The sequence below is a fragment of the Perca fluviatilis genome, chromosome 7 (assembly GCF_010015445.1).
Source record: "Perca fluviatilis chromosome 7, GENO_Pfluv_1.0, whole genome shotgun sequence".
In the NCBI taxonomy this organism is placed as follows: domain Eukaryota; kingdom Metazoa; phylum Chordata; class Actinopteri; order Perciformes; family Percidae; genus Perca; species Perca fluviatilis.
In genome coordinates this window covers 42,252,784-42,265,067 of record NC_053118.1, presented here as the reverse complement: position 1 = coordinate 42,265,067, position 12,284 = coordinate 42,252,784, and the positions used below count along the sequence as shown (strand labels likewise).

Genomic DNA, 12,284 nt, shown 5'->3' with positions numbered 1-12,284 from the left:
AACCACCCCTGCCTATCCGATTAGCATGATCACACTCAATGGGTTGGAATTAGAAAATGTGGCAGTGTACAAGGACAGGTCCCTCTTCATCCAGCAACACATATATCACATTCAAACTAGGGATGCACCGAACCCAGTATTCGGGTTCGGGTTCGGCCGAATATTGGGCTTTTTGATGGAGTTCGGGTACTGTCGAACCTTAGAATTTTTTTCCACCGAACGGTAACAAAGAGCAGTAACGAGAGGCGAAACTCGAGAAAAAGAGGCGAATGTTGTTTTGATTTTCTGCTCTTGTCAAAGAGTAAAGAAGTAACAAGATAACGTTCCATTGCTACAAACGCACCCATGACCGAGCTGCAGCTCCACCATCTTGGACTGAATGCTCTTGTTACTTATATACTCTTTTAGTTATTATTATTATTATTCTTTTAGAGTTATGCTTGCATTACGCGCGCTACGCTGGTCGACGTAATGATGGCGCGTTAGGTGGAGCGTTCAATGCAGCAGGCTGTGAGAAAGTGAAAATGGAACTTGTGAGTTGTTTGGCAGTACTTTCAGTCAAAAGAAGGCCATTCAAGTAGAGCCACATGTTCAATTTGCAATCCCAATTTGTCTCGTGGTGGCAAGGATCCTAAACAATAAACAGCATCGCCTCTCTTAAGACATTTGCGTCTGAGTTGTGCATGAAGGAATCTATAGACAGCAGCAAAATGCAGCAACTTCAGGTAAGGAAGGACAGTTACAGCTAAAAACTTGTGTTAACCAGACAGTGACACTCCCAGGCTGTCAGCTGTTCTCTTGGCAAATGAGTCTTCCTACAGTGGGAGCAGAGCAACCGAACGGCCGGCTGCTGCTCCTTAGCAAACTTTAGCTTTCTAATTTCACCCACCCAACATGCCTTCATCATACACTGGTTAGCGGAAATTTGCGATAGCGATGTGCTTTCCTACGATGTGGAAAGCGTTTGTGAATTCAACATTAAGTTGTTACATTTAACTATTTTAGAGGCTGTGGATGTTGTTTACTTCATTGTGTTTACTGTGTTAATGGACTGAGGATCAGAATCAGAATCAGAAAAGCTTTATTGCCAAGTACGTTTTTAACACATACAAGGAATTTCTTTTTGTGTTGTTGGTGCATGTCACACATTCTCTAAATAGAATATAAACAATATAAGTAAGGTATAAGTATACGTACACAGTATACAGTATGTATTAAATTAAAAATAAAATATTAGAAATAAAATAAAAGATGGGAGTAGAGGATGGGAGTAGATTTCAGGAGTAGATTTCGGGGTTTGGCAGAATCTTAACCAGTGGGTTCGGTGTTCGGCCAAACCCAAAAAATCTGGGTTCGGTGCATCCCTACTTCAAAATAAGTTAAGTCTAGGATCAGTATTCTGTTCTGCAACAGTGCCTCCTTCAATCTTGCTGCCAAACTCGCTTTGGTGAAAATGACAATTTTACCAATTCTAGATTTCAGTGATATCATATACAGAACTGCCTCAAGCTCTCTTCTGAAAAAACTGGATGTTGCACAGTGCCATACGTTTTGTGACCAGAGCCCCTTATAACACCGACCATTGCAACCTCTATGCATTAGTTGGCTGGCCCTTGCTACACACTCAACGCCTGACTCGCTGGTATCAACTCATTTACAAATCCTTGCTAGGCAAAGCCCTGCTGTACGTACACTCACTGGTCACTATAGCTTTACCCACCCGCAGCCTTCGCTCAAGCAGTTACATCTCCTTGGTCACTCCGAAAGCCCACACCTCCTTTGGCCACCACTCCTTCCAGTATCTCTGTCATGCCCCATTGCATAGTTGCACTGATGCACATCTTCACCTGCATTGCACTTTCATATCTGTTTACGCTAATTTGCACTATTTACCTGCCCTTGTATGCCCTTGTAACAATTATTTCTTCCCACCTTTGTTGTCACACAATTTTTGCACATTTATTGATCTACTTTGCTATCTAGACCATGATCTGCACTAGCCATATAGACTAAATTGACTCTTTACTACATTTCAGCATTCATATAATCTGTCTACTCTTGTATACTGTGTTATTACTGATGTACATCACTACCTAGACCACAATTTGTACTGACTGTAAATTGACTCTTCACTACACCTTAGCATTTATCTAGACTGTCTATTCATATACATTGTGTTATAACTGATCTACTTCACTAACTAGTCCACTAGATTATCTGTTTATTGACTCTTCATTCATCACTCACTCGACTCTTTAAAATGAAAATAAAATGAAGTTGAAGTTGAAGTTGAAATGTCTTTAATGTCCCCAAGAGGCAATTTGGTTCACAAATGTTACATTTGCAGGTGTGGATTCACTTGAGCTGAAATTAGGAGACAACCTGAAATTCAGCCTCGTCCTCAACATACGAGAAAAACAAAATAATGACATCACATACCTGGTGAGAGATGTTTTACACCTGCATGTGTGCATATACAACTCTTTTTGTTGCATCCCACAGCCTGTGTAGTCTATACATGTTTAATAAGAACTGATATTCAAATATGTGTCCCTAGATCCTGAGCAGAGGTCAGCTGGTGAATAATGGACGTTACAAGAACACAGGTCAAACTCTGATTTCTCTGAATGTTCCCATTACCAAAAACATGCTGCCATCATTCCGCATCATAGCCTACTACCACACAAATGGCAATGAAGTGGTATCAGACTCTCTTTGGGTGGATGTAAAGGACTCCTGCATGGGCTCGGTGAGACACACAACACAGATGTAGCCAGTGACGGACTGGGATCAAAAAATGGCCCTGGCATGTGCAACAGACAGCCCTATTTTTGTCAATAGCTAGCTTGGAGTGAATCTTTCCACCCATCCCACCACAGTACAATCTTGAATATTTTTGGCTGCATGCATAAAATAAAATGAAACAAAGACAAATCAGTAGTGGTCCATAGGGGTCCATAGGGCAGCGGCCCTTCTGGCATTTGCCCAAATTCCAGATGGCCAGTCCGTCACTGGATGTAGCAGACTTTAGGAGGGCAAACAAGAGACCCACACACAAATTCATGAAGTTATTTGACATTTCTCGGACACACCATTTTATTTAATTTTTTTCATTTATGTAATTGCTTTAACAAAAACAAAACTGTATGTCCCATTTCAACCCAGTCTCACGGCAGCTCATGAAACGGTGACGTTTTTTAATCTATTGATTTGTGTACATGGACACAATTCTCTCGTTTATTTTGTGTTGATGAGGACGATATTTAAACTAATGTATTTCAGTAGGAGGCATCTTTTGTGATCACATCACGACTACGGTAGCGAGTAGTATGAAAGGCCGAAAATCCGCGTAGGGAGGTTGGTCAGGGTGGTGGATGGGTCAAACAATACAGGACCTGTTTTTGCGCGTCCCCCAGAGACCGCAGATCGTGTCCCGGTGTGTTTCATGTCCTTTCCGCGTTCTTTGTTTTCCTAAACCCAACCTTTGTATAGATGGTTCTAATTATGTGCTGACCACCACAAAATAAACAAGATATTCATGTCCGTGTACATGAATAAATAGATTAAAAATAACGTTACCATTTCACGAACTGCCGTGAGACCGTGTTGACAATTTATTGACCTCCCTTTTCACATTTAGTTGAGACTGGAGCCATTGACATCCGCTGCATCCTATGAGCCTCGCAGGAGTTTTGGTCTGAAGGTCACTGGAGACCCAGGGGCCATAGTGGGACTGGTGGCAGTTGACAAAGGCGTCTACGTCCTAAACAACAAGCACCGTCTCACCCAGAAAAAGGTCATTTCTTTATTTTATATTTACCTTTAAAAATATATATATATTTGAAAGGGGTTTTCATTTAAAAGTGCTTGATAAATTACACAAATGTTGACTTACAAGTTTGTTAACTTTTGGCTAAAGAAATATCCAGCAAATAAATTGTGTGATTAGGTGTAGCTCGTGCCATATCAGAACTGTCCTATATGTTACAGATACAGTATTTCTGTTTAATTTATATCCTGTAAGCCTTGATTGTTTGTATTTGTGTCCGTGAATGACCTCCACCCTGCTCAGGTGTGGGATACTGTAGAGAAGTACGACACAGGCTGCACACCAGGTGGAGGGAAGGATGGTATGGGTGTGTTCTACGATGCTGGGCTGATGTTTGAGTCCAACACAGCTTCTGGAACTCCCTACAGACGAGGTGACAATATTTTACTTTCCCCTTTCCTGAACATAGCCCTCTTTAGGCCTTAATGTTGTACCAATGAAATACCTAGTATAATAAAGAGAAGCAGGCACATAGACCTTTATTCATGGCCATAAGTAAAGTGCTTTTTTTTTTTGGGAGTAAGCATGTAGTGCACTCAAACTTTTTGTGAGTGTGGACCACAATTTGGCCCTGCGATGGACTGGCGACCTGTCCAGGGTGTACCCCGCCTTTCGCCCGACGTATGCTGGGATTGGCTCCAGCCCCCCCACGACCCTGTGCGCGGGATAAGTGGTTGACGATGGATGGATGGATGGATGGACCACAATTTGAATTTTCGCAAACCACCTCATAAAATATGTCTAAACACAGTCCTGCCTGAATTAATCCGCACCTCTTAATAGGCCTCCTAGCACTAAAACTATAACTGGTCATCGCATCAGTACAACAGGTTTGTTAAAAGAAAGTTTACTGCACACAATGGCTGCCACATATTTAATTTTTTTATTTAGTCAAGGGCCCAAGGGCATAATCAGGTTTGTTTAAAGCACAGGCTTATTTCTATAGCAATGGAGTATAAAATCTAAACAGTAATAAGAACACTTGAATATAGTCAAAATTTCAAAACCTTTGGCGATTTTAGGGTTAGTGCCGAGTGGGTTAGAGGGTTAGTATACTAGCCTATTTTGGTTATCACACAATAACATGACAATTTAATTTGAATTGAATATTCATATATTGAATTGAATCAATATACATATTCTTATTCTAATTTTCTGGTGAAATAAAGATTAAAAAACTATTATTTGATATTTTATTTTGCTTTTCCACGGACCACCTGTAGTACCCTCACGGACCACTAGTGGTCTGCAGACCACAGTTTGGGAATGACTGATCTATTGGACAGTAGAAGAACTGCATCTTAAAGGGTCTTTTCAACTAAATTACATTATATTTCTTATTCCCCTTTTTTGGTATCTGGACATGCAGATGTTTCAGAGACATTGTTTGTGAAAACAGTCGTAGCTGTCTAGCCAGAATCTCAGCAACAGATATCTTAAACTTTGGGCACATAAAACCAAAACTGTCTGACAAATACCACTTGTCTCCGTGAACCATCACCTTATCGTGGTGGAGAGGTTTGTGTGTCTCTTTGAACCTGAGGGCTGTGTTGTCTGGAGCTTTGTGCTCCTGGTAGGGTCTCCCAAGGCAAAGTGGTCTCAGGTGAGGGGCCAGACAAAGAATGGTTCAAAAACCCCAATGGAAAAACAAGGTAGAAATGGAGTGACCCTGCCCGGAGGAAGCCCGGGGCCCCCGTCTGGAGCCAGGCCCAGACGGCGGGCTCGTCGGCGAGCGCCTGATGGCCGGGTTTGCCACGGAGCCCGGCCGGGCACAGCCCGAACAAGCTACGTGGCTCCCATCTCTCCAGCCCATGGGCCCACCACCTGTGGGAGGAACCGCTGGGGTCGGGTGCGCTGCCACATGGGTGGCAGTGAAGGTCAGGGGCCTCGACGGACCAGACCCGGGCAGCAGACGCTGGCTCTGGGGACGTGGAATGTCACCTCTCTGTGGGGGAAGGAGCCGGAACTGGTGCGGGAGGTGGAGCGCTACCGGTTAGATCTGGTGGGGCTTACCTCTACGCACAGTCTCGGTTCTGGAACCGTATTCTGGATAGGGTTGGACTCTTTCTTCTCCGGAGTTGCTCAGGGTGTGCGGCGCCGGGCGGGGTGGGGATACTAACAAGCCCCCCGGCTGAGCGCCGCCTACGTTGAGTTTACCCCGGTGGACGAGAGGGTCGCCTCCCTACGCCTGCGGGTTGTGGGGGGGAAAACTCTGACTGTTGTTTGTGCATATGCACCAAACAGGAGTTCGGAGTATTCGGCCTTCTTAGAGACCTTGAGTGGAGCTGTCAACCGATCACCATCTGGTGGTGAGTTGGGTCAGGGGGTGGGGGAAGACTCTGGACAGACCTGGTAAGCCCAAACGTTGTAGTGCGGGTAAATTGGGAACGTCTGGAGGAGGCCCCTGTCCAACGGACTTTCAACTCGCACCTCCGGAAGAGCTTTTCGTGCATCCCTGTGGAGGCTGGGGGCATTGAACCCAAGTGGACAATGTTCAAAGTTTCCATTGCTGAAGCTGCGGCGAGGAGCTGTGGTCTTAGGGTCTTAGGTGCCTCAAGGGGCGGTAACCTACGAACACCGTGGTGGACACCGGTGGTCAAGGAAGCCGTCCGACTGAAGAAGGAGTCTTTCCGGGATATGTTATCCCAGAGGACTCCGGAGGCAGTTGTAGGAAACCGGCGGGCCCCGGCGCGGCGGGGCTGCAGCCTCTGCCGTGAAAGAGGCAAAGCAGCGGGGGGTGGGAGAAGTTTGGAAAAGACATGGAGAAGGACTTTCGGTCGGCACCAAAGTGCTTCTGGAAAACTGTTCGCCACCTCAGGAGGGGGAGCGGGAACCATCCAAGCTGTGTACAGTAAGGATGGGACACTGTTGACCTCAACTGAGGAGGTAATAGGGCGGTGGAAGGAGCATTTTGTGGAACTCCTGAATCCGACTAATTAATGCCCTCTATGTTAGAGGCAGAGCTGGAGGATGACGGGGATTGTCGTCGATTTCCCGGCGGAAGTCACTGATGTAGTCAAACAACTCCACAGTGGCAAAGCCCCGGGGATTGATGAGATCCGTCCAGAAATGCTCAAGGCTCTGGGTGTGGAGGGGCTGTCCTGGTTGACACGTCTCTTCAACATTGCGTGGAAGTCTGGAACAGTGCCAAAGGAGTGGCAGACTGGGGTGGTGGTTCCCCTTTTTAAAAAGGGGGACCAGAGGGTGTGTGCCAATTACAGGGGTATCACACTTCTCAGCCTCCCTGGTAAAGTCTACCCAAGGTGCTGGAAAGGAGGGTTCGGCCGATAGTCAACCTCAGGTTGAGGAGGAACAATGCGGATTCCGTCCTGGTCGTGGAACAACGGACCAGCTCTCTTCACTCTTTGGCGGATCCTGGAGGGGGCCTGGGAGTATGCCCAACCGGTCTACATGTGTTTTGTGGATTTGAAGGAGAAGATGACCGGGTCCCCCGGGAGATACTGTGGGAGGTGCTGCGGGAGTATGGGGTGAGGGGGTCTCTACTCAGGGCCATCCAATCTCTGTACCACCAAAGTGAGAGCTGTGTCCGGGTTCTCGCAGTAAGTCGGACTCGTTTCAGGTGAGGGTTGGCCTCCGCCAGGGCTGCGCTTTGTCACCAATCCTGTTTGTAACATTTATGGACAGGATATCGAGGCGTAGTCGGGTTGGGAGGGGTTGCAGTTCGGTGGGCTGGGGATCTCATCGCTGCTTTTTGCAGATGATGTGGTCCTGATGGCATCATCGTCGGCGACCTTCAGCACTCACTGGATCGGTTCGCAGCCGAAGTGTGAAGCGGTTGGGATGAGGATCAGCACCTCTAAATCGGAGGCCATGGTTCTCAGCAAGAAACCGATGGAATGCCTTCTCCAGGTAGGGAATGAGTCCTTTACCCCAAGTGAAGGAGTTCAAGTACCTTGGGGTTTTGTTCGCGAAAGTGAGGGGACAATGGAGCCGGAGATTGGTCGGAGAATCGGCGAGTGGCGCGGTATTACATTCCATCTATCGCACCGTTGTGACGAAAAGAGAGCTGAGCCAGAAGGCAAAGCTCTCGATCTACCGTCAAGTTTTGCCCTACCCTCACCTATGGTCATGAAGGCTGGGTCATGACCGAAAGAACGAGATCCAGGGTACAAGCGGCCGAAATGGGTTTCCTCAGGAGGGTGGCTGGCGTCTCCCCTTAGAGATAGGGTGAGAAGCTCAGTCATCCGTGAGGAGCTCGAGAGCCGCTGCTCCTTTGCGTCGAAAGGAGCCAGTTGAGGTGGTTCGGGCATCTGGTAAGGATGCCCCCTGGGCGCCTCCCCTAGGGAGGTGTTCCAGGCACGCCCAGCTGGGAGGAGGCCTCGGGGAAACCCAGGACTAGGTGGAGGGATTATATCTCCAACCTGGCCTGGGAACGCCGCGATCCCCCAGTTGGAGCTGGTTAATGTTGCTTCGGGAAAGGGAAGTTTGGGTCCCCCTGTGGGAGCTGCTCCCGCGACCGACCAACCGGATAAGCGGACGAAGATGGATGGATGGATGGATGGAAATACCACTTGTGGTAGTCTATATCGACAACGTTTCATTTCCGGGATTGCTCAGGTGCCGCCAGAAATTCCGCCGGATGTCCCTAATTCAGCTGTATTTTGTGTTGGCTTTCTAACCTCCAGTGTATTTCTGAGGACTATCGTTAACTGCTTCTCAGATCTCTGCAGGATAAATCCAGACAGCCTGCTAGACTATCGATAGTTACGTATTGTAACTCCAGATTCTATGAGTATAGGCTTCGCCCTCTAAGAGCTGTTACTATTGGGTTTATCCCTCACGCATGTGCAGTCATGAAGATTTTTTTCGCGCCTTTGTGCCCTGCACGGGCCTCTCTTCTTCAGCCAATGTTGGTGGAGCAGATGGCCCGGATCTTAGAGGGCGAAGCCTATACTCATAGAATCTGGAGTCATAATTCGTAACTATTGTTGTATTTCGTATAGGCTTTGCCCTCTAAGAGCTGTGGCTTTTGGGTTAAGGGCGAAGCCACCTGCGACACCAAAATCCACAAGCAGATAGCATAGACTAGGTCCTCTTTCTTCTCACACTGTACAGGTTTTTTTATGTAACAAAATTAATTAATAATAGGCTACCACAATGCCTGGCCTGCTTAACATTGTGAGGCCCTGCAGCATGGATTCTGAAGGTGCTCCATAATTTAGATTAAAATCATCATGAATTAATGCAAAGCACATTCCTCATGGGTACTCTGGTGCAGGAGGATGGCAACATGGCATACCAGATCTTATAGCTTATCAAATGCCGTTAAGTGCGGATAAGACCAAGTTAATCAGGGAGACACATCGCGCAATGAAAGTGGATGAAAAAAGGCACGGAGATGCCCAAGATGCCGTTGCACAGATGTCAGCCATTGCTATACCTCTGAGGAGGGCAGTGGGTGCTGATAATGCTCTCGTGGAGTGTGCCCAGATGCCACTCCTTTTACACGAAAAGCGTGGATGGTAACCTCACACAGCCGGGGAGACAGCCGCTGTTTCGAAAGAGTATTATATAGTGAACAAACAGCTGCTCCGCCTGATGTCTGCCGTGTGTAAAACATACTGAGATAACACGCGCACTGAGACGCTTGTTCCTTTTCTCTGTTATGAGGCGGAAGGAAGAAACCATCACGTTAAGAAATTCTCGGCCGAAAATAGTTTGTTTTGACTTCCAGCATGAATTAAGGATTTGGCTGTGAAGTAGGCGTTCCCGTCCTTTCTAATAGAAAAGCAGGACCCCGTCCTCTCTAATAGAAAAGCAGGACAGTGAGACAGACAGGGCGCATAAGTCACTCACTCTCCTAGCTGATGTCCCCGAGCCCAAAGCACTGGGATTAAATCCCATAAAGGTGCTAGAGAACGCACAACAGGTTTCTGTCGTCTGATCCCCTTCAACAAATGCTTCATTAAGGGATGTGCAAAACCCATCTATCTCCACGGTCTTTTGGCATGAGGAAAAATGCAGCAACAAATGTGCCTGTCTCCACACACCAGCGCTGGAAAGCGGACCGCCGTCAAACCTAACACGCTGAATGAATAAGGCCACTAGTCATACTGTGACTTATGATCAGTGTATTCACACACAGTATAGTGGCTCACACAGTGGGCTCTGCTATCACAGATCAACATACCTGATTTAACCACAGGGTGGAGCTGTTGCCTAAGTAGCGCAACGAGACACCCTAACCTCTCCAAGCGATCCCGTTCAGCGGCCAGGGCAACAGCCATTGGTTTATCACTGCGGGGTAGGAGATCGCACAGTCCAGCTGCGACAGTGCATCCCTGTGCCATATGGCAGCTGTCATGATGTTGACGTCCCCCCGAGTCGGGAAACATTGCCCGCCAAAGAGATCCCCTTCTGGGATGTCTGGGTGTCGCCGCTGGTGGTATCCTTACTCTGTCATTGAGTCCGCCGCTTAGCGCTGCCCAAGAAGATTGTGATTGGTTTAAAGAAATGCCAATAAACCAGAGCACGTTTTTCTCCCGTCCAGGAATGCTGTGTGGACCAGCTAAACCCTCCTCCACAGAGCTTAGGAGGAAGGTTTGGCAATGCAAATCTACACTAGGGGTAACTGAAATAATAATCAAATAGTTTTTGATTGATGTTTTAACATTTCAACAAATAAAAAGTGCACTTGTAGATCCATTTTCTCACCCCCACACCATACATATGTCTAACGCATAGACTGTATAAAATATGAACATAGTCAACGGGACATCACCCATAAGTTTCTGAAGAGCCAAAAAGAAGCTCAAAGTAGGCAGCCCACCTGTCACTCAAAGCAGAATGCCCAATGCAGAACTTTAAGCCTAAAAAAGTGTTAAATGTAAAATGTAAAATTATGCTGTAAAGTTGTGCATTTTAACATGGGGGCTAAGGGGATTGAATCCCTTTAGAGCCAGCCTCAAGTGGCCACTCGATGAACTGCCGTTTCTGGCACTTCCGCATTGACGGAATTAATTCAAATTTTTCAGCACCGGAGGTTTCCGCTTGGTGTGACCAGATAAAGGACCTCACTGATTGTAGGAGTTTTATATACATCCATACCATGCAAAAATCAAGTCTAGTTTCAACCTTGTTGGGTTCTGTTAAAGACCTTGTCTGTGATGCGTTTCCAGAATTAAAATGTCCGGCTCCTAGCAGAAGGAAACGAGCCACTACTATAATGGACGTCACAACCAGCTTAGGTAAGAACCACAGCTCTACACTACCCAATAACCACATCTTCATTCATCTTCTGTCACAGACTTTAGGCTCTCCACAATGTTTGGAGTTTGACATGTTTGTAAAGCTTTCCAATTCACCATTTTTCTTTTACTTTATGTACTACTTCTTCCACTGTCATTCCTCCACAACCCTCTTTCTTCCCAGTGAGTCAATATCAAGACCAACTCCAACGAGAGTGTTGTTTGGATGGCATGAGGAACACCCCCCTCTCCTACACCTGTGAGAGGCGAGCAGAGTACATCAGTGATGGTGAAGCCTGTGTCGCAGCCTTCCTGCACTGCTGCAAGGAGATGGAAACCCAGCAAGCTGAGAGGAAGATCGATAGCCTCATACTGGCTCGCAGTAAGACACAGGGACCAGGGATGGGGGTTGGAGGGGAGCCCTGGGTGGTTATTTGGTTATACTGATAGTTAGAAGATAGTCAAAACTGTAACATTTTTAATGACACTTTACTTTAGCTGGGATGGAGGACAATTACATCGACAGCGATAACATCGTTTCTCGCACCAAGTTCCCTGAAAGTTGGCTGTGGTCAGATGTCATTCTGCCTGCTTGTCATAGACAAACACCAGACTGGTGAGTCAACTGGAATATAGACACAAACACTACACTTTTACTTTTACTGTTAACACTTTTCTTTATTTCAGTGACACCACATCACTGACGAAAAAATGTCCTTTGCAAGACTCAATAACAACCTGGCAGTTCACTGGCATTAGTCTGTCAAGAACTCACGGTGAGGAGTCAGTGACTAAAAGCTCTCGTGCTTTAGTTGTGCTGCTATCCTTAACCCTTGTTTTGTCTTCCATCAACCAACAAGCAACTTTTTCTTTTTCTAGGTCAAAATTTAAAATTAAAACTTTTTGGTCATCGTTTTGGTTGTCTTTTTTCGACACTTTTGTCACTTTTCCCCCGATGTTTTTGTCACTTTTTTCAACGTTTTTTATCTTTTTTTTTTTTCAAATGCCATAAAAATAAAACACCCAAATTCAAGGAAATTTACAAAACTAGTTGTATGGAACCATCCACGTTGTTTTTTTGGTTGAAAGAAACCCAAATTATAGCAAATATATATATATATATATATATATATTGATATAATTTATATCAATATCAAAATATCGCAGCAAACAAAGATATAGATATATAAGATATATTGTATATATAAGATATAGACGAATAATGGACTGAGCTATGAATGACGCCA

General features: G+C 46.0%; 1 protein-coding gene across 1 annotated transcript in view; it reads left to right on the top strand.

Annotated features, from left to right (window-relative positions):
- The window catches only part of LOC120562509 (complement C3-like), a 45,991-nt gene that overhangs the window by 16,564 nt on the left and 17,143 nt on the right, over positions 1 to 12,284 (top strand). Inside the window, exons 13-20 of the mRNA XM_039806216.1 lie at positions 2,348 to 2,442; positions 2,558 to 2,749; positions 3,641 to 3,796; positions 4,073 to 4,202; positions 10,969 to 11,037; positions 11,222 to 11,419; positions 11,536 to 11,653; positions 11,725 to 11,813. Of these exons, the coding sequence (XP_039662150.1) occupies positions 2,348 to 2,442; positions 2,558 to 2,749; positions 3,641 to 3,796; positions 4,073 to 4,202; positions 10,969 to 11,037; positions 11,222 to 11,419; positions 11,536 to 11,653; positions 11,725 to 11,813 (1,047 nt within the window). The remainder of the gene's footprint in view (positions 1 to 2,347; positions 2,443 to 2,557; positions 2,750 to 3,640; positions 3,797 to 4,072; positions 4,203 to 10,968; positions 11,038 to 11,221; positions 11,420 to 11,535; positions 11,654 to 11,724; positions 11,814 to 12,284) is intronic.